General features: G+C 34.2%; 3 protein-coding genes and 1 long non-coding RNA gene across 4 annotated transcripts in view; all 4 read left to right on the top strand.

The window, feature by feature from the left end:
- The window catches only part of LOC124460196, a 40,097-nt gene extending 23,393 nt beyond the window's left edge, over positions 1-16,704 (top strand). The window contains exon 3 of the long non-coding RNA XR_006954132.1: positions 16,543-16,704. This is a non-coding gene — a long non-coding RNA (uncharacterized LOC124460196). The remainder of the gene's footprint in view (positions 1-16,542) is intronic.
- LOC124460192 (carboxypeptidase inhibitor SmCI-like) lies at positions 3,893-4,455 on the top strand. The gene is made up of 2 exons (XM_047010600.1): positions 3,893-4,004; positions 4,067-4,455. Exons 1-2 carry the CDS (start codon positions 3,933-3,935, stop codon positions 4,262-4,264), a joined length of 270 nt encoding a protein of 89 aa, XP_046866556.1. The 5' UTR covers positions 3,893-3,932; the 3' UTR covers positions 4,265-4,455.
- Positions 16,705-16,833: 129 nt separating the features above from the next.
- Positions 16,834-17,172, top strand: LOC124460304. The gene has a single exon (XM_047010836.1). The coding sequence runs from the start codon at positions 16,834-16,836 to the stop codon at positions 17,170-17,172; it is 339 nt and encodes a 112-aa protein (XP_046866792.1).
- A 248-nt stretch (positions 17,173-17,420) lies between these two features.
- LOC6641860 lies at positions 17,421-26,098 on the top strand. The gene is made up of 10 exons (XM_023175741.2): positions 17,421-17,899; positions 19,744-19,940; positions 20,089-20,230; positions 21,878-22,051; positions 22,224-22,525; positions 22,620-22,778; positions 22,975-23,136; positions 23,211-23,382; positions 23,467-24,211; positions 25,550-26,098. The coding sequence occupies exons 1-10, from the start codon at positions 17,428-17,430 to the stop codon at positions 25,953-25,955; spliced, it is 2,931 nt and encodes a 976-aa protein (XP_023031509.2). The 5' UTR covers positions 17,421-17,427; the 3' UTR covers positions 25,956-26,098.
- Positions 26,099-27,593: the final 1,495 nt, after the last annotated feature.

The following is a 27,593-nucleotide window of genomic DNA, read 5'->3' as shown; positions in this document are numbered from 1 at the left end:
ATTGAAATTCTAACATTTGTAGGAATAAACCAAAGCTGAATTATAGCTGGTTTAAGGTTAATAAATCTGATGAATATTTAAGATTTAAAATCATAAGCAGAGGAAATAGTGGAAAAGTTGTCTGTAAACCTATTTCGAAAACTACCAAGTCCTGTCATTAGCAGTCTTTGCTTAAGATCCGAGACTTGTAATGGCTATAACAAAGCTAACTTTAACGCCAAAACTAGTTGAGAATTCCAACTCAATGAAGCGAAAAAAGAATGGTAAAAGCTTGCATCTGCATTTGAATGCAAAATTTACCATGAGTAAATAAATACAAAATTCTGTTAGGTTTACTCTAAATATTTTTAAACGTTTTGTTGATACTTCCACAAGGATTTCTAAACATGTTCTTATAGATTTGGCTACATGAATTCCCAGATATAGCTAAATAAACTGGCCTATACCTTTTCTTACAAGTGTTATTTGTTTTAAGATTATTAAAGCTTTAAAAATCATAATCAAAATATTACAAGAGATAAAAGAAAACTGAAAGTTTTTCATCAAGTTGTTCCTAGTATTTAGAGTATGAAATATTCATTTAGTTTTCCACCTTTTTGTAATGTTTTTCTCTTGCCAATTCTCCAGTGTTATGTCTTGGAGTGTGTGCCATTTTCTTACATGCCCTCCTCTCTCTCTCTGTCTCTCTCTCTGTATCTCTTTGTCTTTGCATCTCGGTGTATGCCTTGCCATTCGCTTAATATATTATTCAATTAAAGCAGGCAGCAAAATAAACTTTAATCTCAGAGCAGTCATCAGCAAAAGACAAGGCAAGAAAGGCAAAACACAACAACAACAACAACAACAACAAAAAGCAACCAAAATATGCATATAATAAATAAATAAATGGAAAATCGTGTGTGTGTGCCAAGGAAAAATTGTTGTGCTGATTTTGTACTTTTTATTTTTGCATACAATTTTATATTTTTATAAATATATACAAAAATATTTATTTTTTGTACGTTTTGGTCTTTTGGTAATCGATTAAAAGTGCATGCCAAACTGTGCGTGCGGCCGCAATTTTTAATGGGCTGTGAGAAACAAAATAAAATAAGCAACAAAAAAACAAAAAAAAAAAATTGTTTTAAGTGCAAAAAAAAAGAAAGAAAGAAAATATGACAAAATTTACGAGCGATGGATGCTTGTGCCTCATATTTGTACATGCCACAGTGGGCGGGGGGAGGGAGACAGGGGACACAGGGGAGATAGAAAGAGAGCGTAAGAGTAAAGAAAGGATGCCTCCAGTTCCCTGCCCCCCACCTACTTGCACGCCTCTATACTTTGGCTTGTTTTTAGTGCTTTGGCACGTAATGGGGTCGTTCCACAAAGCCTCACCTCCCCTCCCCGACGGCCGCTTTTGCCTTTGTGGCTGGCTCTGCCACTTGTGTGCCATATGATGATGATGCTGCTGATGACGATGAGTTGATGATGATGTGTCGAGGAGTTGGAGGGCAAGGAGGCGAGGAAAACCCAGTTGAGGACCATGCGGAGCCGGCCCCTAAACTAACTGCCGAGTGTAAGTCCTTTTACTTGCCTCCAACGTTTGATGTGATATGAAGAACCGATTAACGGGCATTTGAAGTGCCTCCAAGTCGCAGAAGTCCTCTCTGGCTCACTGTCTAACTGTCTGTCTGTCTAACTGTCTGAATGTCCTTCTGTCTGTCTGTGTCTCCTTTTGCCAAGCCACGAAGAAAATTATGTTGAAGACTACAAGAACAAGACCAACAACAACACCAACAACGACAACGATGATGAAGATGACGACGAGGAGCAGCATTTTCCACTTTATTGAATTACCCCCGTACCCAAAAAAACGAAAGAAAAAAAACTTTGCAGAGTTGGGGGCAAAATGGTAAAAGGAAAGCCTTGGCCACAATATGTGGACGATTTCCGTCAACCGAGATAAACAGAATTTCAATTTAAAATAATTTTGGCTCCAACGTGCTCCTCCCTACCGTTTCAACTTCTTCGCTTTTTTTTTTGTCTGTCTTCTATAATATTTTCCATTTCCCATTTTCACGTTTTCGTTTCTCCTTTGGCATTTTTTGTGGCATTTCTTTTCCTACGTTTTTAGTGCTGCGTTAGCATAATTTTGTGTTGTGCGTGTCAGTCGCAGTCAATGTCTTTACTTAGTTAAAACTCAGACATAAAAGTAGCTATCAGCGGGAGATTTAAGGTGGCTCTACTCTGTTTAGGGTGGGTGCCATGGGACCTATGTATGTATGTATGTGTCTCTATCCCATGCCATTCTTTCATTAGCCGCGTTAAAGTCTTTTTTTGTTTTGTTTCTTTTCACGCTGTTTGTTGCTATTTTGTTTTGTTTTCTTTCTCGGATTGTCACAATTTTGATGAGCCAAAAAACCACAACTCTGCTGCTGAATGTATTTATATGTATATATATATGTATATATCTTTGTTTTTATATACATAAGCATAATCATCATTGTTATGCGCATTTGAAGCACTTTCGTCCGACACTATGACACGTACAGTGGTTTGAGATGTAAGCGAATTTGTAAGCAACTCATATAAATGTTTAGTATTTGTAGTATATCTTCCATCAATTTTAAATATGCCACAGTCTAGGCCATTTTATTATGGACATATTCATCAGTGTTGCGAAAACTCCACAAAAAAACAAAATCAAAATATTTTGATGCCATCAAAAATAAAAAAAGGTTCTTAAAACGTTTCAATTAAGTGACTGAAAATAATTTTTGGGTTTGAAGACTACGTTTTTTGTAAGTGCTTCTATTAATACGAAAGTTATTGTTACATCAACGAAGAAATCACTCTAAGCTTGTAAAATTTTGTTACATTTTGCTGAAATAGAATTAGAAAAGAAAAAATGTAAGTAATGTAATGTACATGAGTAAGATTTTTAAGTCGCTCAAGCAACACATTTCACCAAGTCACATGTTTTGAGTTAACTTTTATGACTATTTCTTAACGAGGTAAGAAACATTTCAATTTTTTGGCTAATGAAGGTAAATTTATATTCTGACACAAAGAAAAAGGTCGCTACCTTAAATGAGTAAGGGATATTAAATTTATTCAGCATCTTCAATTTAAAGTAAGTCTATTAGTTCACAAATATTTTCTAAAATATGTTTCCTAATCAAATCGGACTAAACCAAGCCAGATTGTGTAAATTATTCAGAACCAACTAAAATCTCTCATGGCTAACTGATAAATGTAATTTATTTCTCTAGCTTAATCATAAATCTACTTTCCAACAATCAGAAGAAAGGGTAAAAATACTCGCAATGTCGAAAATTCGTGTTTTTTAACTTTAACTATCAAACTCCTTGGGTTCGTACTTAGAATAATTCTTCCAGTTATGATTTTTGTTGGCACTAGCATTGATTGATTAAGTTTATCAAGTTTTAGCATAAAGTATTTTATTGACTGACCTTTTTTTAAATTTGTATAATGAAAAGGCACTTGTAAGCCTTTCAGGACTAAAGTTTCAACATTTGTAAACGCTTTGTGTAGACCCACATTATTTCGGTCCTAAAAGGCTTAAAACTCAAAATTTCTTCTATATTCTGTTTGTTGACAATCATTTATAAATTACGTATTCGATTTCTTAAGTTCGAATGAAATAACATTTTATAGAACGATATTTAAAAACTTTCATCTGTCAACTACCCCAAAAAAGGATACTTTTAGGCCAGGCTAAAAATGCAATCGAATCGCATTTGCACTGTTGTCGTTCCTCGAATCATACCACAAGCCTTTCTTACATAAGCATAACACATTTACTCATATTCGATTCGTTTTAGTGAATACTTAATTTCACCCTAATTTACATGAACAAGACATATATATAATGGTGGGAATCGTTTCCTGGAACTGACTTTATTCTTAACTTTAAAGTGAAAATAGTCAAAATGCATTTAGCTCAATTTATATTTACAATATTGATATTGGTTGCTGTGGCTTTTGCTCTGGAGAAGCATTACGTAATCGACATTGTTTTTAGAAATTTTTGCAATTATGTTATTTAAATAATTTGTTTTTAAAGTACTGCGATTTAAAGGCCACGGACGACGAATTCTCAGCACGCTCTCCAGGTTGTAAGATGCGCACAAGAGACGTATGGAGCTACAATAAGACGGCAGAAGTATGTGAAGCTTGGGAATATACGGGATGTCAAGCAATAGACGGTAATAGATTCAGCACTTTCGGTGAATGTGCCTGGTTTTGTAATGCCAACGAATGAATTACATTTTTCATGGTCAAGCAAATCAAGATCAAGTGATGATTTAGGTCCCTATAAGGAATTTCCATCTTTTTCTAAATTCTTTATCAATTCTTTGAAACATTTTGTTACTGTTACTGTTACTGATTGTATTCGAAATTGGTGTTAAAAAATAAATTTGCTTTAAGATGTCTTTTCAGTTAGCATTATAATTTCACGCTTTGATTAAGTTTGAGTACGAGGTAAAGGTGTAACACAAGCAATTGAAATGATATATCAATTTGCTTTAACCATGAATATCTTACGGTTCATTTTATTTGTAACTCTTCCTATTTGGTCTATTGCTAAGAATGAAAAGATAGGTAAATGGCTTACATTTTAAAATGTAATAAAATTAATAATTGATAAATTGTTTCTTAAGATTTGAGATGCCATTTGCGGTCTACAGATGATGAAACTGAAACAATCCCCAAACGTTGTAAATACACTTCTGTATGGAGTTTCTTTGAGGAGGAAAATAAATGCAAAAGTTGGCCATATTTGCGTTGTAATAAGTTCCGAGGCCTCACGATTACCTCTGAAGCGGAATGCCAAAAAATTTGCTCACATCTCATTAAGTAGAAAAATTTTAAAATTCGTTTTCCATTTCAATCCAATCATTCTTTTTAGCAGATGTAAAAATTTCAAAATAAATTTTGAATTTAGCTTCCTATTTGCCATTTGGTTAGTCTTTTGTAAGAGAATGAGATGATTCAAACTTAGTAATTAATATATATTCTTGATCAGCAAAAGAAACCGAGTCAATGTACTCGCCCAGTTTACATTAAGCCCTATGAATCTAAGCTATAACCAATATTAAATCTACCATAATAACAGTTAAAATTAGTCATAATCATATATCAATTAAAATGCTTTAACTTTAATATATGAATTCACCACAACCTTTATTTTAAAAAGAACTCAAATTTGCTTATGTATGTAATTTAAAGTGAACTTTATAAATTTCCCCACTTCATAATAAGTAATTTCATACTTTTAGCTCCACAAAAACAAAACAACAAAAAAACCACAGTGACAATCTGCATTTGATTTGAAGCACAGCAAAATGAAATTCATTTATGTAATATTTCCCATAATTATTCCCGTTTTTGTTGTGGCTGTGGAAGCGAGTCGTAAGCAAAATCGAACTTAATACTTTGTTAGAAAACTTTCATACGTGATCTTTTAGCTTATTGCGATGTGCTTCCTTTCAGTGGAAATGCTGGTTCAAGCTCCAAATGTTCAAATAACCTTGTTGACATATGGAGTTACTTTCCATCTGAAGGTAAATGCAAGTCATGGAAATATATTGCCTGTGATCAGCTTGTGGGCAATAAGTTCAAAAGTTTAGAAGACTGCGAACAAGCCTGTACATCGAATTAAATATTATTTTACTTTCCTTTGGGGAAAATTTAAAAAAACCAAACAGTTACAACTACACACACATTTGGAAAAACACCATGGTAAATTTATTTAATTTGGGATGCGTGCGAAAAAAAATCATTTAATGTAATAAATTTTGTGCTCATTCGGTCTTTTGTTAAGCAATGTATGAGCAATAATCATAAGTCTCCCTAAATAATGCTCTGTTGATAGTTTACACACGAATAGCTTAAATGAAAACTCTCAAGAGGATATAAATTCGAAACAAAAGACATAGAAGGAACAAGGAAGAACTATTATTTCCTACAATATTCTGTATTAGACCAATAACAAAAAAAGTTCAACTGTTATATGGAAGCATTCTTTCAAGGATTAGAAATACATACATATTCTTCGGAACCTATTCCAATGATCTGAAAATTCGTTTGTTTTCTGTTCTCATTCTGTAAATTTTTAGAACAAGCTGGCGTCCGATTAAAGTTCTTGTGGTGTTATATAAAACAAAGTGATGGTAGCCCAGCAGGTTCTTTCAAAATTGCGCTTGATATATAAACATGGTTGAATTGTAACGAAATTTAGTATTTATAAGTATTTTTGGTGTGATTAAAAATGCATTAAAATTTTTCGAAAATTAACTATTAAAATCCCCAAAAAACTGTCAAATTTTATTTTTAGCTTGAGATTTTCGTATAATTCTGTCATTTTATGATGTCATTGTCAGCTGTTTTAATAAGCTTCTGTTACTAGGGGTTTCCAACAGGTTTTTACTATTTTAATAGGTTTCTATTATGATCACCCAAAACTGTTTCAGCTTTTAAATGCAGATTATACAATTTCTTTTGTTTATTTAACGTTTTACTTAACGAAAAAAAGTTCACTAGTCGTTAAGCTACATAAATATATAAATAGTGTGGTTTAAGGTAAAAATTGACTACATCAAATATATGAATAAGAATTCATTTAAACCAAATTTTATATATTATTTAAAAAGTAATAAAAAAGAAATCAAAGAAAGGCAGTTATAATTCAAAGATAATCTCTCATTTCGAAATGCATTTTTAAAATTTTTCAGTATTTATCAATGAAATTAGCCAACAAACAATGAGCTAAATAAATGTTGCTCATTTATTAAATTTGGGCAAACTTATGTTCATGAACATTCCACACATGGCGGTCATTTAGATTCAGATATATAAATATATAAACATGCAAGTAATTAGTTTTATCACTTAATTTATAATCAAATTGTGTGTTGGATAATGAAATAAGAAATTCAATTTGCAAGCATAATTAATGATTCCTAAGCCACTGTGCATGCTGGCGTCATTCCATACAAAATTCGCACATATTTTTGCTATTCAAGCTCTGCGTGCTTAAAAGAGCATTGCCCGCCGGCATTATGTTTTGTGTCAGCACTAAAAGCTAAGGGGGCTCAGGCAGGCGGCAGGCAGGAATTTAAGGGGAGGCTAAGAAGGAGTAAAACGTAATGTGTTAGCCCGAATAGACGGCAACGGCATTGCATGCTACAGCATTTTGTGGGTTAGCAGGCCTTACCATCCTCTGCCCCACATCACATCACATTCATTCCCATTCCATGGCATCCATTCATCCTGTCTAAGTTGGCCATGTTGACTATGTCATTTGCTAATTTAGCACAAACTGTGAACGATGACGGCTAGCAAAAGAGAAAGAAAGCGAGAGGAGGTTGTGCCTGAATTGGCTCGAATGTGGTTCAACTTGCATTTGGCCGCAAAAGGTCAACACAAAAATTGGCCCAGAACAAGAGGAGCTAAAGGAAAAAGAAAATAAACAAAATGGCAAACCAACATTAATTAACCAGGCCAACAATTTCATCGACGATGACAATACACACATACATACATATGTATGAATGTATATGTATGTAGACAAACATAACCCAGGATGAGTTGAGGGCAAACCAAAAAAGGATGAGTGAACATTCATAATGCACACAAGAACAAAGATCAATTGTATGCCCCATATATATCTACATATAAGTGACTTTATATGAATGAAGACGGATATCTGGGTCACATGGCCATCAGATTATTTTGACTTATTTCTGCATAATATTTCACTCGAATGAGGTGAATGTTTTTGGTTAACATTTAGAAAGAAATAACTTTTAAATATAATAAAAGATTGAAAGTTTATATTGAAAGTTAGATTTATTGGAGCATAAAATCGTTATAGAATTGATCGAAAGAAACACATGTATAACACAAGGAAAAATACGCTTTTAAATATTATTAGATTTGATTTGATTTGAGATTAATTAAACATAAATTCAAATTAAAACATCGATTAGTCATAAAAATTCGATAACCGATGCCATGAGTGATTATAATCATAACAGTTTCTATTTCCGATTTTAAAAAAATTATTTAATAATTATATCTATATCGTTTGTATTATTTTTATTATTTTTCGGGAAACTTGTAACAGAATTTAAAAAATATTGCGCTGAATTCACTTTCGATAACTTGTAAACAACAAATCGTTAACAATTCGATATAACTTAATATCGTGTATTGATTCGATAAGACAATAATGTCACTTGTTTGAATCGCTCTAGTTTTTGTTGGTAAGGGCAACTGACAGATGGACAAGTCACTGACTGATTCTAGGTTTGTTTCCTTGAGATACCTATCGTATGTTAATATGTGTTCATAGGGGAATAATCGATACAATTTGAAAACTTATTTTCCATATAAACTCAATCAATTTTCAAAAAATTAAGCGTAAAGTTTGATTGATTGAGACTTTAATGATGGAATCCCCACTGAGATAGGCACTGTCAAAGATTTGCCAGCTACCACCACCTATTGATGATGCTGTCACCCATATATTTCAAACAAACACACACACACACATACTAAGGTTTACCTTCTCCTGCTCTACCATTTCGGTGTGCGGTTGACAAGGACTAACGCTTTCCGTCTCCATCTCTCGCACACACACTTACACTTTGACACATTGTTAGTCAAACAAAAGATTTTGCATGCTAATTCGATTCCTGGGTGAATAAAACTGAATGGATGGATGGATGGAGGCAACAAAAACAACAACAACAAATCAAGCTAAACCATTTTTGGGTCTTAGGCTGAAAAGAAGAACGCATATAAAATGTGGAAATGTCTGCTCATTTGTTTTTGGCATACAAATTTGTATGCTCTCCGCACATGTAACTATTCTCAACCAACTAAAATAATGTATGTGTTCTTAATAGAACTGTCTGCCCATTTATCAGTCTTGGCAAATAAATGACAACTTAGCTAGAGATAGTCAAAAACGTAGTTAATAAAATTTATAGTATCCAATCCAATGAAAAAATACAGAATGCTCATTCGGATTTAATAGTGTTTGAGAAATTTTCTATCAAAGGAAGATAGAGACACATTTTTAAGACATTTTACTATAAAAGTTTAATTGAAGCTTAATTCAAAACAAATGGAAAACAAATCCAAGAGCTTTAAATTTATTTATTTTATTATGGGTGAAAACAAAAAACTAGCCCAATGTTAGCCTTTTCCTTATTGCTTTCTGAAAACATTTTTCTTCTTGTACTTAATTTCACTTTCGTCACACACTTTGACACATTGTTAATCAAACAAAAGATTTTGCATGCCAAGTCAAAAATAGAGGAGACAACAGAAACAAACATAAAAAACATTTTTAAAAATACGACCAAGACACATTTAGGGGCATTTTTGGGGCCAAGACAGAGACAGAGACACAGGGAGAGAGGGAGAGAGAGAGAAAAATACGACAAGAACGCAGCCAAGTCATGACTCTGTGTAATTTTTATTGTTTTAGGACGAGGAGGCTTGACTTCCGTTTTGTTGGCCTTTTTGCTTTTATACGTTTTTCGCTCCTCTCCCGGCGGAAGTGTCATTTTTCAGCTAAGAAGCCGGATGATTTTCAGTTTATGGTGCCAAGCCACGGGCTATATCCTCCCTGTCATAAGATTTTTTGTGTTATATAAGCAGAAAATTTTGTGCCACTTGATCAATTTATTTTTAATAATATTAATATATTAAGGTTACGGCATGCTGCCTTGCCACAACTGTGGGGGCAAGGGTATAGAGGACAAGCTAATTATGATTTGATAGCGTATTTGAGTAAGGTTCTATGTGGAAATCCTGTCACAAACATTTTGATAACAAAGCTCGACCGCACGAAATAATTCAAAATGGTTGCCTTAAATTAGCTAATTATATATATACTTTTTGGGGCTTTAATGTATTATTTCTCAGTCATTTAGAGAAGGAGGAGGACAGAGGCACAGTAAATCCATTTAACCAATTTTCTTTCTTCAAGTGGCTTAATATAAAATGTGTAGAAAGTTTTGGTCAACTTGAAAACTTTTGAAGCAGTTGAAACTAAATGAAAAGTATTAATACTTATATCTAACTCTTTTCTTTTTTTTATTTGTGTCCTTTCTTTTGCCTTCATTTTATCTCCTCTACTCTACTGCCTGGGGCAAAAATGCTCAAAAATTATTCCCTGGAGTGTGCGAAAAGTCTCTACATACACAGTCACACACCCACACATTTAGTAAAAGGACATCAAATTTCGTACCCTTTTTTTTACACGCCAAGGCAAGGAAATAAAACTTTATTTAAAAACGAAAGACGAGAAGAAAAATAATAGAGAGAAAGAAAGAAAGGCATGCAAATGTTTTCATTGACATTTTCTCTAGCATTTTGTTAGGTTTTCTATGGAAATTGAAAATATTAACTGCAACTCCAGTTGAAGAATTTTTTTCATAGCATACTTTTCAGAGTCATGTTGAACTTTTTTAATTTTAAACAAGACATAACAGTCTCAATAACAGTTTCAGTAATTTCTCGATATGGCAAAAAGCTAACAGTTTTAAATTGAATTAAATAGACTTTGAAAAGGTTTTTCTACTACTACAAAGAGAATAAAATTGTATTTAAATGGAGTAAAATAATTTATACTTCAACGAAAACATGTCAAGTAAAAAAGTTTTTTTTTTCAATTGTGGGAATAACTTTTACTGTGCATAATAAATCAGAACTATTGTATGGAGTTGTGAATGTGAAAGTTTAATTCTCTGGAGTCTTATTTTTCATTTATATTTTCCTCTACTAGGCATACACACATCTGGAGAGCAAAATGCTTTATTAATTATACATTTATATATATTCCATTTTGTATATAACCATGAAAAAACTACGGACATACTGAGAAGACTCATTAAAGAAGAAGAAGGCACTAGTTTTTTGAATAAATTTCCAAAATAAATATGTTTAAAAGTTTTATTTTACGACGGTTGGCTTAATTTAGAATAGAATAATGAACTTAAAGCGCCGATGGGTTATCTAATGGGAACTATAATACACTTATCGATAGTTTTATGAACATAGATATTGTGACTGACCAAAATGTCCTCTTACCATTGCCCCGTGGCGTAAACTTATAAATTTAAATATATTTTTAATATTTCTTCTAGTCGCATATGCTTTTTTCTCCCTATTGTCAGCCTCTGGCCAAAATTAATAAACAACATTTTTGTTGAAAAGGGTTCGTAAATCATTTCGTTACTCCACTTTCATGAAATCAATTTCGGGAACATCCTTCTTTTTGTCAATTTAAGCTCCTTTCTATACCCTTACAAAAAAGGGACTATTAGTTTCTGTTCGATCTTTAAAATCCTTGAGACAAAAAGATTGTGTATATAATATTTATATTTGATTACTTGCTATTACAACACTGGGTTTAACTATTGTTTTAGACTTTTATTTTATATCCGATTTATCTTTCTTAACCAGAACATTGGTATTATTATAAAAGAAAGAAAGACTGTTTCGAAACATACTAGTACTTGATTACAGAAAGAGTATATTAAATGCCGAATGAACTAATTTTTTTTGTAAGGCCTTCCCTCTAGTTTTCCTTTTTTTGTCGCTATTTTTTATGGATGTTCTTTTATTTTTAAGGGTGTTGCTGTCGCTGCTCTTGTTTGGTATTTCGCATATTGTCGTCGTATTTTTTATTACAATGCAAAGTGCAGAAAAACTAAAATGTAAACCCCTGGGGGCAAGAACATGAGAGTTACCTATTATCTGCCCTAGCTGCTGATGCTGCTTTGGGAGACTGGAGACAACAAACAACTTTTTCTGCACAGCGCCGAATTACATTTATTTATTTTTTCTTTTCTCTCCTTTTTTGTTTGGCTTAAAGTTGCAGGCGTCAGATATTTAATTTAGCAAAGTAAACTTCGGTTTCAGCAGGCGAAGCAGACATGGCGAGTAAGGTAACGCCCCCCCCGAAAAAAATAAAAGTTGCCTTTTTTGTGTTTCTAGGGGTGTGAGTGTGTTTGCGTGTGTGTATATACACATACATATAATTTGAGTGCCCTGTAAAGTTGGTAAAAGTCAATGACCAGTTAAGTCAACAGCTTGGACATATGGTAAACATTGTAGTAGTAGTAATGGATGACTGGGAATTCAAATGGGTGTATGGGTGGGTTATCCGGATTGTGTGCTGGAGGGGATGGATGGGTTAGTGGTGGGGAAATGTCATTTTTCAGTGGCCTATTTGCATTTGCGATGTCGTGTTGTCAGACACTTACTGAACATTTTTATTATTGCAATGTCAGAAAATATATATGTATGAGCACAAGCAGATCAAGTATACATATATAACACGGATTGCAATGTCTGCGACACTGACATTAAAAATGATGACAAAACAACAACAACAAAAATAACTAAAGAAAAGATGAAAAGCTGTGAAAACTTTTAACGCTTGACATGGCAACAACTACATGAGCAAAACGATGAAAAACCACCACACAAAGAGCAAAACACAAAATGAAGAGAGAAAAAAAAAAGTGAAAAATAAGCGATGATAAAGGATAATGGCAAAGAAAAAAAACTTGAAACACACACCAAAAAAAAAATACTCTTAAAATAAAATTCCATAGTTTCAAACTTAATAAAGGGAAATAGTTTCAAGTAACTTATGCATAAAATTATTTTAATTAATAATAAGCTATACAAAAATTATTATATTAATTAATAAATTGCATTAAAACTATTATGGAATTTGGTAATACATGTTCATTTAGAGCAATTTTTTTCAGTTATAATTCTCAACTAGTTTTAGTGCAGAAACTTACCCTGATTTTGTTTAAAATGTTCCCCTTAAAAAAGTCATTTTTTTTGTAAACTTTGCTTCGTTTTCCTATCGCGCCTTATTTAGTTATAATTCTCAACTAGTTTTAGTGCAGAAATTTTTCCTGATTTTGTTTAAAATGTTGTTTCCCCTAAAAAAGTCCTCTTTTTAGAAACTTCGAAGCCTTTAATCAAAATGGTATTGTTTGCTACGTTTTCCTATCGCGCCTTATTTAGTTATGATTCTCAACTAGTTTTAGTGATGAATATAAACTTGATTGTGCTTGAAATGTTGCCCTAAAAGAAAAATCACCATTTTCTAACCTTAAGACCCACAAATGATTACATAAAATTAAACTTTTGGGAAGCAAACTTTGTTTCAGTTACTTTTACGAGTGCAAATCGTGCTGAATGAAATTTTACGAAATTCTCTTGCACAGTGCCAAAGTAATGAAAAGTTTATACAATTTATCAATTTATGCTTCTTGACAGTAGCTAGCGACCTCTCGCAGAAAAGGTATAAAAAACTACAAAAATTTTCAGCAATATATTTCATCCACATCCAACACATACATAAACACTGAGGTAAAGGAATAATGGCATGATGGCAAAGGATGAGAGATGCTGTTGTAGAAGAGGATATAGACTAGGATGTCTTTATGCATTGGTTGTTACTTCCGTTTTGCACATTTTTGTTCCTCCTTTTTTTTTGTGTTACAATGTTGTTAAATTTTATGCTTCCACAGGTGATGGAGGTTGCCTCCTTTCCTTCTTACCTTTGATACTTCCTTTTTGCGAGAGAGAGAGAGAGAAAAGAAGATGTGTGGGCAGGGCTTGACTCTCCCCGCTGGCTCTTTAAGCACTCCCGTGCATGTTTTGATTGATGTACGTTGTGGGCCGCAGGGGCGGGGCCCCTTCTCACCTATGGTGATGCTTGTGGGCACAGGTTTACCTGGATGGTTTTTCCTTCTTCAACTTCAACTTGCAACGTCTACTTCTTGTTCTTTTTTCCAATTGTGCTTACAATCAATTTAAATGTGCCGTTGTGCATTATATATCAGGAAAGAAAGGGGGTGAAAAAAAGAAAAGTAAACGAATCGTTATATGTGCAAGCCGTAAAAGTAGAACAACTGCTGAAAACTTTTGCTATCGTGCAACATGCACACGAACACACACACACACACACCCAGACACACACCCCAGTAGAGACATTTGCTTTAAGGATGCAAAATGATGCAAGTTTTGCTTTTGGCTTCAATCATTTATCATTTTTTATAGCTTTTTGGGCCTGAGCACACACACACACACAACCACACACACACGAGCGCGTATTGAAACTAATCGAAACGATAAAAATCGGTAAGGAATGAAGAAGCAATTCATAGCACAAACGATATATATTCCATCCAAAACAAACACATAAATCAATCATGGTACTAAACGAAGAGAGCAAGAGAGATGGAGATAGAAAGTAAAAGAGAGAGAGAGGACGAAAGCACTGCCTTTTCGAAATTGTCATTTAGGCTTTCCAAATAATGAATTAATGTCAGTTTTTTTATTTTTTCGTTCATTTGACCATGATTCAACGTTTTATTTTCTGTTTTCACCCCAAAAAAAAAAAGAAGATAAATGAAAGAAAAAATAATTCATCTTGAACATCCGAAATGAAGTGAATATTTCATTCAATTTGCTCTTCATCAACTCTCTTAATGCGGGTCAAGATGAAAAGTTTAAAGGCAACCTTTGTGCAAACTTTGTTTCATATTCGTATATAATTTACTACCATATAAATCAGAATTGTGACATTTTGCGAGGGCAGCTTCTATGTTACATGAGAAGGCAAATGGCAAAATGTTATCTACCCATGAAACTGACCTCTCAGACAAAAACCAAAACAAGCAAATCAGCTACAAATTAAAACGGTCTTTCTTCTCATTTCGTTTTTTTGAATAAATTATTAAAGATTTTCATTTTAATAAGTCACAAAAGTTTGAGTAACATTATGGGTTGGGGGGCGTGGCGCGTGTTCATGTTGAAAAAATTCAAGCAAAATCGTGAAAGCAATTTGTGAAAATTCCAAAGTGGCGCAATTATGAATTTTAAGAATCTGAATAAATTGACGCCTAAAACAATCAACCTAATCTGAAAACGGGACATTTGAATAAATATCAATTAATTATGTCAGTTGATTTTCGAACTGACTTATTGTAATTATTGGATTCAGTTGGAATATATGCAAGCTTATTGGCATGTTATGAATTAAAAAACTGTAAGGAATGAAATAAAAACGTTTAGGACGAAAAAGTGTATTCAATGTCCACTTAAGTTATAGCTCCTTGATTGTTACTGCAAAAAGAACAGACTAGGATGAAAACTAATAAATGAAGCTAGGACTTAAACTTTTAAATTTGTGTTTACTTTCAGACTTATCCTTTGAAATTTATCTATTAAATAAACTTTTAGTAATTGTCAGAGAAATTTCTTTCTATACATTTTTAAACACGGTCTGTAAAAAGAGTTAACAGTGTTTTTAAGTTACATATTAAACCAAAAGGATACTATTTTAGGAATTTTGTTTCTATTTAGGTCAAACCATTTATTTAGTTATTTTGTTTAAGTTTAATTAGTGTTTTAATATAAAAATTGGCACAACAAAATCAATGACAATTGAAAGTCTTTTGATAGTAATTATTAAATCCTCGTCTTAAAGTCTTTTGTCTTCCTCGTCTTCTTGCTTAATTGGCTCTGACATATCTCGGTACTCATTCTTAATGGCTGGCTAAGCGGAGATGCCAGACCCAATCCCACACTATTGCCATTAATTTCTAAAAAGCTATTAAAAAGGGACTTCATTTTCAGATTTCATATAAGGATATAAAACTTTTATGGTCCTAACTGGCTGATATGAGCCTGAAACGAGCAAGTCCTTCGCTGTACTAAAATGCAATGGAAATGCACTTAGATGGTATATAAATGGCGACTCTAAGTCTTTCGGCCTTAGCATTTGGAGGTTAAGTTTCTTCACCAAACACGAACTAAATTAGATGAACCAACAATTTTAACTATATCCTGGAATTTTCACCCTTCGTCTAAATATGGCTGAAAACTTTCTGCCTTTCGATAATCTAAGTTAAGAAGTCTTTCTTCTGAGAGTGACTAAATTTTTGCCCAAATAGTGATCTAAATGCGGCTTAAACGAGACACTTGGGGGTACAAGTAGGTCAACGCCTTGCGTCACGTAATAAGTATTATATATTTAAAAGGAAAATGGCTTAAAAATATCTTGTACATTTTCATAGAATAGATATTTGCTTCAATTTTATGTACATTTTTTCTAAATTGAACAATTTGCAATTGATTAGATTTGTGTGTGCACAATTTGTGGTTTTTCAAAGTGGAGTGAGAGAATGAGAGAAATAAAAGTTGGCCAAAGGGGGCAGGAGGGGGCCCATTGGCCGCGTTTCGATTCATTTGCTGGCAGGCAATTGAACAGCAAATTAAATTATGCATTGCATATGGTTTTAGAGTATACATATGCAATATGCTTCTATTTGCAGTTCAGTTGTTGGTGTAGAATAAACAAATTGATTTTGATTTGATTTATTTATTGACTCTATGGCACGATGTGTTTGGGTTTCGATTCTCCATCTTATTTTTGTCTTATTTAGTTATTTTCTACTTTTCTCTCTCTCTTTTTTTTCGTTTTTGCAGTGAATGGCAATGGCAGAAATAGAGATGACAATAATGATGATGGTGGCACAGAAACAAATGATGCAGATGATGATGATGACGATGATGATGATGATGGTGATGATACTGGCACCAAATGGTTCCTAAGAGACAGAGAACAGAGACACAAAGCCGGAGAGAGAGACAAAGAGAGAGTGTGTGTTTTGTGTGGAAGGAACGAGCAAAACCAAAAATACAGAACCGAATTGAAAACCAAAACCAACTTAGAAAAAAAAAAAAGAAAACGAAAACTAGAAGGAGGTAAAGTATACCATGGTTTTACAGTGTACATGTGATTGCCAGTGTAGTAGTAATAGTCGAGATAAACGGAGAAGCATCAACATCTCCTGCCTGCCAATAGGAAAAAGAGGAGCTGCTGCTGGCGGTGGTGATATGGATCTAAAGATTCCATACTATAGACGTCTTTCGAATAGCAATACCGCACTCACCACATCCTCAGCAGCGCTCTATGGCAGTTGCCCACAACTAGTACCAAATTCCGGGAGTCCTCCACCCAATCGAGCAGCGAACGTCAACGCCAACGCCAACGCCAGCATCGCTGCCGCTGCTGCTGCTGCTGCCACAGTGCTTTGCCAGAAATGTGCACTGTGACGAAAATACAATTTGAGCTGTGAGCATCCCACAAAACCCATCCTTAGATCTTTGGGAGACATTGCAGGAGGAGATCACGAACAACTCGTAGTCGAACCATCAACTTTACCCCCAAGATATTTGTGCCACGAGTGTCGTTTCAATAATCAACCCCTAGCCTGGTGGGTATCCTGTCCCCGTTTATCCAATCTAACCGCCAGTGAGAATCAACAGCAGCAGCAGGGACAACAACCATCCTCACAGCAAGCAAGCAAAATGCAATCCACACGATTGCCGCCTCGTTTCCCAGCTGGTGCTGGTGCTGCTGCTGCCGCCGTCGTTTCAAATGCAAAATTGCGGCACTGTGACAATTTTGGCAGCTATGCCACATTGAACACCATGGATCAACAGCAACACCAGACAAGCCTAGCAGCCGCTGCTGCTGCCGCCGCCGCCGCCGCAGCCTCTTGCAACCATCGCTCTCGTCATTGTTTACCGCCTCGTTGGTATGGTGAACAAAATCCTCCTGCCCATTCGAGCCATTTGAATGGCTGTTGTTATATGTACAATCCACTTCCGGCGCCGGCACCAGCTTTAGCTCCAGCTTCAGCTCCTCTATACTGCCTATGCGATAATTGGTATCACCAGCAACAAAACCAACACCAACAGCAACAACAACATCTAATGCAACAACATCTCCCACATCGCCATAAGCCACTCATACCCAATGGAGGCGGCTGTTATTTTGGTGAGTAATTTGTTATTACGCCCAATGACTATTAAAACAATTGCAACAGATTTGTTGCTGGATAACAATCTAAAATGTTAGTACACTTGAAATAACAGCATAATGTGCCACAACGGCTGGAATTTATAATTAGAATTCGCAACCAGTTTTTGGCACATTTCACTTAATGAAGTCCTGTCGCATTCTCATTGATTGCTTTTTCATATCAACTAGATAATGGTTATTGATTTGACCTAGGGCCAGCAAAAAGATAGTCCATTTTAGAACAAAGAGCAAAATATCATCACAACGCTCTATGTAGTAAATGTTATTAGTGCAAATTACTTACACTAGACTGAAAAACATTATTTGTTGAACTAACTTTAATAAAATACTCTTTAAAGAGCAAAGCGACTCAATTTAAAAAAGCTTTAAATATGCAAAAATTTTAATTTTAGCCAAATTAAAGAAATAATAATAAGTAAGAGACAATTTTTTAGTAAACAATTTCTGGGCCAAATTTCTGACCTCATGAAGTTAACTTCTACTAATTAAAGTTTTTCGTTTTATGTATTTAATTTAAAGAGAAACCTTTTTCATTTTATTATGCAGATTCTTATTTGCAATTTCTATTTAATTAACATTTTGCTGTTGGTCACGTGCGTATTGAGCGACTAAATGCAAAAAGTTAAGCTTAAAGAAACTAATTAAAGAAATTGTAAGGAACCAATGGCTTCTAAATTCACTAAGGCTTTTTGTGGCAATGCTTGATGATTTGAAGCAACAATAAACAGTCATTATATAAAAGGATTAAAGATAAAATTCATAAAAATAAATATTTTTGGCTTCAACAATACTTTAAGCCGAATTGAATAACTTAAAATAAAAGTTATAGTCGACAAAAATTTTCATTTATTAAAATTTCAACTTTTTAAAGCTTCTAAGCCCTTTGCGGATAATGCTGAATTTATTCAAGACCGCGTGCAAAGTATTTTGAATCTTAAATCAATCTGAAATTACCTTATCTTAAATTGTTCAATATTCAATTTTGACTTTTTCTTTGATATCGTGTATTTCATTTGAAGAAGCATTCTTTTGATCTCATTACTTTGTCGTTACATCAAATTTGTAATTTGTTATTACATAAACTTACTTATCGACAAAATCATTTTCTGAAATGATTGTCCATACAATGTAAATGAAACTACATTTTTATTTATTTAAGATTTCATGCACATAATTTGGCACTTAAAAAATCCTGACTTCAAAGGAGTGTCACGACATCCATTTTAATACTTTAATTTTTTATGGATACTTAAAAATGCAATAAAAATGAAGGTTTACTTTAATTTAATGTATGAGTCATATTTTTTTTTTTACAAATAAAATATGGTAGATTTGCCTGCTTTTTCAGGGACCAATCCCAGTGGACTTTCCCTTTAAAATTTTGCACAGTTTTTAATTACCATAAGAGAGATGGCCTTGCCATATAATATGGCTAATATTAATGTGAATGGAATATATTATTTTGCCACAACAAGAATTGAAATTCTCTGGCTTCATTTGGTTCATTTTTGTCGGTTTGTGTAATTTTTAATGCAAATTATTACCGGAAATGATTTGTAAATCTCAACGTTTTTATGTTTATGGCACATTTCACAAAGTTAACACACAGTTTGGGCCACATTTTATTTTATGTAGCCGCCTTTAGAAATTCCAACTTGTTTTCACTTGCTGAAGTTAATCAAGTCCTGCATACCAACAGTAAATGTTTTTACAGTTTTCATGAAGATTGCGAGTTAAAAAGAGCTTGAATTTTTCCGTGGAATTTTTCACCCGAATCAGAATGTTTTTCTTTTCCGCAGGTTACGACAGTCACCAATTGCCCAATCCGAATGTAGTGGGAGGAGCAGGCGGAGGAGGAGGACATCACAGTCATGGTCATATTACTGATGAAGAGGATTCAGCATTTAATGGCTTGGCTGATCGCGAGTTCCATCTGCTGCATAGGAATATACCGGCTTTGCGGCGCACAGGTGTGGATACCACACGCATTAGACAGGTGAGAACACAACCAAAAAAAAAACAAAAAAAAAATGGGGAAACAGTAAAACTACCTACATTTCTCTTCCATTTCAACATTTCTCTGTGGTTTCTTTTCCTTCCTTCCGTTTAATTTTTTATTTTTTTTTGTTTTTGTGTCCTTTTAGTACTTTTATCCAGATGGCGGCTGGGGCTGGATAATATGCGGTGTGTCCTTTCTGATACATATACTGACCACAGGACTGCAGCTAAGCTATGGTCTCTTGTTGTTCTATGCTGTACAATATATGCATAATACTACAGGGATAGGTAAGTGCAAAAAGGGAACGCCAGAGGATTCAGTTAAAGTGCAGCCACCAAGATTTCTGCGGTGGCTAATTGGAAATAAAATTGGAATTTCAGAGAATGAGCAGTGAATCACAGAAAATAGTTGGTGGTCACGTATGCGTTCGAGGGAACGATGGAGCGAGGTAGGGGCTGGTGGTAAATGATGTTACATTTGGTATCAATTAATCAATTAGACCAACAAGAAGGGCGGAAGTCAATGTTGAGGTCAGAAAGTGCTTTTACATACATGTAATTAAAAGTAAATCAATGTTATTTCGTTCATTTGGGGCAAAAGCAAGTATCGAATTAATTAACTTGCTGGCAGGCAAAAGTAATGGTCACAAAAACTCTATAGAATTTGTAATGTTTTAATGTGATCTTAGTAGCTATTAATAGATTCTTAATATATCTCAAAGGGCAAGTATGTAGGTATATACTAGTGGACTGTATGAATACATTCAAAAGATTCTATCAAAGAATTTCTATGTACTCTTTAATAAGTAGCTATATATGTTCAAATACAAGAAAGTCATTTATTCAAATAGTATTTGAATGATTATTCGTTTTAATAAGTTTTAAGAAATTCTTAACAAACAAAATTGAATGAATGAATCTGTGAAATCGAATAACTAGTTCATAGCGCTATTTGAAAACTTAAAATACTTTGAATTTTTAGCGCTTTTGAGTACTCGTACTTCACGGATTGAATGATTGACTTATTCATTCATAAAATCAGTGTCGCTGATTCATACAACTTTTTAGAACACAAATACAACTAGGTCAGTTAACCTAATCAACGAAATTAGCAGCTTTATTTAATTTATAGATACAAATTTACAAACTAGCAGCAAAAGTTTTCACTATCATAAGCAGAAGTTTTGACTTCATAACTTGAATAGTCTCAAAAAAGCGACTGCTTTCACTTTTTGATTGAACATTTTGATGTTCTTTGATACTTATCGATTAACATGAATTGCAAACTGATTGATTTATCTTAAGAGGATGCTTGACTGAGATAATAAGAACATTTTCTTAAATAGCAAGTGACTTTGCTTTCTTAATACAAATTTTACTTTCTTTTATGCCAAATGATGTCCTTAGTCAGCGAATGACTGAGCTATCTTTAGCGATTGTCCCAAATTCGCAGAAGCTCTAAACTGGACTCGCTTTCTCTAATAAACTTCAACTAGTTAATTAATTTTTAAGTTTGAAGCTAATTTACGAGATATTTGACTGGATTAAGCTATAGACATCCTTATTTGGGAAGTATATAGTAAGGGTATCAAGATGTGTAAATCAACTGTATTCATTAAGCAAAACATGTTTCACTACATTAACCATTTTGCGTTTTCATTTAAGAGAATGATTGCCAAAGTTTGTGAAAATTTGCGAAACTTGTAGACTAATTTTTCTTCTTGTGTGTAAAGTCAATTTTCTTTTGCTACCAACTGTACTCATGTTTTGAAATGACCTTTAACAAAGTACAGTTGACTTTGCTTGTTGTCGTTTTTAAAATCTAATCACTCAAAAGCATATTTCTGGCAACCATTTTTCTCCTATTCCCTCCCCATTACCTTTTTCTCCTTCGCCTTCCTGACTTCCTTTCTGCCACTTTTTTTCTCTTTGCAGAGCTGCTTGGTGCTTTGAGTTGGTCAATTTCGATGTTGGCCATACCGTTTGTGGTCTCGCTATGTCGCAAGCGTTCCATACGCCTGCTCTCCATAGTCGGTGGTTTGGTGATGCCTCTGGGCATTCTATTCACCTCATTTGCCACGGAATTTGGTCAGGTTGTTTTCAGTTATGGTGCGTATATTAATATATATGTTTGTATATATAAGATATCTGTTGTTGTTGTTGTTGTTGTTTTGTGTATATATATATATACTCTATGTGAAAGGTATGTATATAAATAAGTAACAACGGAAGTTATCCTCCACCTCCTCCCTTTTTCCATTCTTCCGCCCCCCGTACTCAGGCATCGTCTTTGGCATTGGTGTTGCCATGGTCCGTGAAGCTTCCACCGTGATGTTGGGCAATTACTTTAAGCGGCGTCGTCAATTCGTCGAAATGGTGGCCATGTCCGGCGAGGGTGTTGGCATCGCTTTGTTCTCCGTCATCTTGAAAGAGGGTGTGGGTAAGGCAGGCTGGCGCCTCGGATTGCAAATCGTTGCCGCCCTAACAGCTCTCAGTTTTTTCATGGGTCTCATGTATCGACCCGCATCGCTATACCATCCGCAACGTCGTGCCATTCAACATTTGAAAAATCAACGAAAAAAGGTTCGCAAAATGCCAGTTTTTCACTTGTTTGTTATTTGAACTGTGATTTTTTTTCTCCCACCACCCACCACCACCGACAATCGACAACCCGTAGCTGCGTGAGAAAAAGCCTATACTCAATCAGGAGGATGTGGAATCACCAACACGATATTTATTTTTGGACATATCATCATTGAAATCGGTTACAGTTAAAATATTGCTCATGACCTCCAGTGTGGCATCATTTGGCATTTATACGCCCATGTTCCTAATGGTAAGATAAACTGAATTCCAACAAATTGTTTTATCTTAATCCCCAAAAATTGCTCAATTTGTGAGTTGAACCAACAAAAAATTGACCCTTGAAGGCAAAGTCATAGCAACAAATCTTAAGAACTTTATATAAACGATTTATTTTTCATATTTACTTATCATTTATTTTTGTCGTTTTCATCAATTTTTATTTCAAGGCTCTCAATGCTGCCAAAGAAGGTTCCGATGTTCAGGAATTGGTCCTTTTGCAAACATTTCTAGGCATATCCATGGCTTTGGGTGTAGTAATAGCTGGAGCATTATTACGTAGATGTTTTGTGATTCGAACTATTGTGATTAATTCGAAAATTGTGGCTCAGGTGAGAGAATGCAAAAACCCTTTCACCCCCCTCTTAACTTTAACATTTCTTTTTTTTGTTTTTTTAATCGACAGCTCTTCATATCAATAGTTGCCTTGGCCATATTGTTTCTCTCGTTTGTGATGGGCTACAAAGGTCTATGCATATTAAGTTGGCTTTATGGCATAGGTTTGGGTGGATTTCAATATTCATTAAAGATTTTGGCTTTAGAACGCATCAAATTGAAGCATTTTTCCAAGGCTTGGGGTAAGGCAAACAGTACGAAATTTATTTAATATTCAATCTAAGACCTTAATCCTTGTTCCTTTCCTTTTTTTTGTTTTTGGGTAGGTTTTATACGTGGCGTAGAGTCGGTGCCGGTGCTCATCAGTGTGCCCCTTACCTCGTTCCTCAATGATTACTCCCTTAAGTATGGACGAGCTGGTTATTATATATGCTCGGCAGCAGCTGCCATTTCTGGTATTATAATATTTTTTATCAGCGAGCCGCAACAGCAACGAACTGCTGGTGGTGGTGGTGGAGGTGGGGGACCTCATCAACTGGCCAATGGCCATTTGCCCACTCCCCTGCTAATGCGTCATTCATCGGCACGTCAGCATTCTCGTCCGGGCCAGTTTCCTTTACCATTTGGCTATCATCATGGCTATCATGGCGGTGGTGCTGGTGGTGGAGAATATGCTCCAGCTCCACCCGATCTACTTAGCCGGAGTTGTATTAGTTTGAATCAAATGGAACCATATCTACTTCAGCAGGCCAATTCGAGCTATTGCCCGCGCCATTTGCAGCATCAGCATATGCCACAATCTCAACATTTTGCTCATCTTCCTCCATCAACTCATCGCCAGCAATTGCCGTGCCACAATCTCGATATGCAGCAGCAGCAGCAGCAACAGCAGATGGTTCGAGGTCCCTATCAATTGGGCCAAGGCAGCATCGGAGCACGCATGGGCAAGAGATTGCAACGCAGCTTATCCTTTATACAACAACACAATTGCTGTGATGGCCAAATGTATTGCAGTTGGCATAGCACCTATGAACTCGGTTGCCACAAGGCAGCAGCAGCAGCAGCCAATAAGTAAGTTCACAGAAGAAAGTTCTCTCTCATTACTCTCCCCCTAGAAATCTGTGCTAAGGTAATTAAATTGTATTTAATTTCATAATCAATCAATTAGAAAAATTTCAATAATGATTTTAAATTGATGCAATTTATTATTCCAATTCATATTAACAAATTTTAATTAACATGTCATTCAGCGAGCTTTATAATTGAATAATTAATTTGATTAAAATTATTTAGTTATGTTTTTGAATGTAAAAAAGGGGTTATGTTTTTTGTCCTCTTTTTGTGAAAGAAGAAACGTTTCTTTTGGAAAAAAAAAACTATAAATTTATAATTAACAAAAAAAAGAACACAATATTTTGCAATTCAAAAAAATATTAAATTAAATTAAATTAAATATTAAATAAATAATATTTATTGGAAATTTTGCTAAATACCTTGCAGCCATATGATAAAATTATACATTAGTGATAGAAATTGTATATAAGAGGCAGAAAGAAGCGTATTTAATACCATAAGGGAAACATATTTTTGATTAGCCAAAATGATATAGCCATGACGTTTCTATCTCCGAGATTATGAGAGACTAGAAGAAAAAACAGATTCTCTGCTCTTTTGTTTAAAAGAGTAAGCGATATAGCTTCTATTTGCTGTGATACTTAAAAGAAGATTAAAAGAAATTAATATTCAAATGAATTTGGGCCCAACAATTTCGTATAGTTATCTAACTTGTTGCATGGTATAACAAATTCGGACTCTCGACTAACTTCACTGATAATTGAAATTATTTTCACAACAAAGCAAATTGAAATTAAAAACTTTTTTAAAAAAATTAGCAAATATCAGCACATAAAGTTTAGAAATTAAAAATTGTTTAGTAAGGTGGCTATTAAAATAATATTTTTTGTTCCACCAACAGAGAACAGAAAACAAAACAATAAAAAAAAAACCCCTTTCGCATGAGAAAAAAGTTCAACCAAAACAATTAAAAAATTATTGAAAATTTGTTTATTTGGTATCTAAAATTATAATTACTTTTTCCGTACACCACAAAAAGCTTATGAAATTTAACCCCAAACAAAAGCTAAACGAAAACAAATACTAACCAAACGCAGCAAAAAAATGTACGCATATTGTTTATTTAATCTCCATTTCAACATGATTGTAAAAAAAATAATTAATAATTAAATAAGGAATTAGAGATGGAAATTTTATAGCATACTTTTTGGGGTTTTGGATTTTCCACACATATTGAATGAGTAATTGCTGATTTAAGCGAGCATTTCTTGTTAATTTCAATCAATCCATAGAAATTCAATTAACTTTTCTTATGGCTTCTCCATTTCTTGTCAGATCACTCGACAGACAACCACTGATATGCACCTGCAGTAGTCCCAATTCCACGACAACCAACACCCACACCCATACCACCAACACCAATGCATATGGATCCGGCGGACTGGCCCATATCCCTTCAGCTGCTCATTCGGCACGTAGCCGTAGTGTGCCCGAAGGTCTATCCACCATGTCGCAACAGTGTAACTGTCGCCACTCTGCCGCACCGCCCACCACCACCCATCCCACACGTGAGTTCATCTACGTGCCACATGCCTATGCCTCGTTGCAAAGAACCTCTCAGCAGCAGCGGCAACAACGGCAACCCAACAACAACAATTTACAACAATGTCGTTTGAAGCGTTCGCAGTCCTTATGCCGACCTCCCGTGCATTTTGTTGAGCAAATTACCACCTCGGTCTAAGACTACGCATCGAAGACCAAAAAGTCAATCGTAGGAAATTGAAAACAAAACAAGAAAAAAATACAAAAAATCTTTTGTAGTTACGTGAAATGAATACGAATTCGAATTTGGATTCGGATTTGTCAGAGATCTCTTCTAGTCTTTTGCGGTTAATTCTAGTAGAAAAACAAGAAAATTAAAAAAAAAAAAAAAAATCAAATAAATAACAAACAAAGGAAAAATATATTTAAGACGAAAAAAAAAAATAAAAGAAAACGAAAAAGTTTTTAACCAGCGATCCGAACCAAAACGAAAATTTCGCATACAATAAAAAACGGTTAAAATTACGTGGCGTGGCTATTAAATAGGGAGATTGACTCCACTTTAGTTAACTTTTATTGGATATATGTAAGTACGTTTGGCCACCAAAGGGCTCAACGAACTGAACAACCATGCACAGTGGTTCACAATGAACGGAAATTTGTGGCAAAGTCTTTATGAAATTCGAGTTACAATTCATTAAGTTACTAAATTGAACTGGCTTTTCAAGTGGGATAAGTTGTGGAAAAACCAATTTTAGGGGGAAACAAATATTTAACAATTTTAAATGGCAAATATTTACTTACGTTACTCGGGCCCAAAACTGCCTTTAACTACATAAATTTGGTATAAAACGACCGAAAAATTCCACGACTACGACCTCAGGTGCGCCTTGGCGATTTATTATGTAGTTTTTGTGTAATTAACAAAAGAAAAATTATGTTTTTAGCGGGACTATAGCTAAAACTCGATATTTCCGGCTAAAAGAAGCTGAAAAATTTTGATATACTGTTGCTAGATGCCAAATTTCGGATACTCGAATACGCGGGCTTTTTTTTAAATTTTGTTCGTCAACAAACGAAAATATTGTTGAGTTTGAATATTTCTTGATTTTAGAGAACAAATATAGTTGAGAATACAATAACAACGCGAAAATAAGAAATAGCGTTTGCCAATACTGATATCTAGCTTTAGGCGATTTTTTCACTATTCAACCCTGAAATCTCCAGTAGCTTAAGTAAATATTTACCTTTTAAATTTCTTTATTTCTTTTCTTATTTCTTAATTTCTTATTTGTTCAATTTTTTTGTTTCGGATCGCTGCCTTTTACACTAGGATACAAATTTTTACTCAAGACAGCAAAGCTTTATCTTAAAGTATTTCAGAAAAAAAAACTACTAAAAAAAGAAAACCTTAATAAATGGTCCATTTTTACATACCTACATACATACACAACTCTTCACACACACACGCACACACATACACACACACACACACACACACACACACACACACACACACACACATGCATACATAAAAATTTATCCACCGAATATAAAAATAATTATAATATGTAATACGAAATGAGAAAATGGAGCTCAGCCATTTTGCCTTTGGCCAATAAACTTTATTTTTTACATTTACATTTGCATTTAAAATAATATGCAATTTCATATTTAAGATGCAGGCAATATGGACAGAAGAACAGACAGACAAAATCCTTGACAAACAATAATACAACAACAATAGCAAGAACAAAACAAAAATTGATTATGATAATTATCATAATTATGTAATTAATTGCAAAATTTTTGGCATGCAAAATATGGGTAAACAATT

This window comes from Drosophila willistoni, assembly GCF_018902025.1.
Source record: "Drosophila willistoni isolate 14030-0811.24 chromosome 2R unlocalized genomic scaffold, UCI_dwil_1.1 Seg167, whole genome shotgun sequence".
NCBI lineage: Eukaryota > Metazoa > Arthropoda > Insecta > Diptera > Drosophilidae > Drosophila > Drosophila willistoni.
The sequence above is the reverse complement of the archived record's forward strand: the minus strand, read 5'-3'. Positions and strand labels throughout refer to the sequence as shown.

Bases quoted from the DNA above. Each gene is read 5' to 3' on its own strand.
- LOC6641860 (XM_023175741.2), top strand. From the start codon at position 17,428: ATGCAATCCACACGATTGCCGCCTCGTTTCCCAGCTGGTGCTGGTGCT. The intron at 20,231-21,877 runs GTAAGTGCAAAA...TTCTCTTTGCAG, and splicing joins GCATAATACTACAGGGATAG to AGCTGCTTGGTGCTTTGAGT. The intron at 23,137-23,210 runs GTGAGAGAATGC...TTTAATCGACAG, and splicing joins ATTCGAAAATTGTGGCTCAG to CTCTTCATATCAATAGTTGC.
- LOC124460192 (XM_047010600.1), top strand. From the start codon at position 3,933: ATGCATTTAGCTCAATTTATATTTACAATATTGATATTGGTTGCTGTG. The intron at 4,005-4,066 runs GTAATCGACATT...TTGTTTTTAAAG, and splicing joins TTGCTCTGGAGAAGCATTAC to TACTGCGATTTAAAGGCCAC.
- LOC124460304 (XM_047010836.1), top strand. From the start codon at position 16,834: ATGGTTTTACAGTGTACATGTGATTGCCAGTGTAGTAGTAATAGTCGA.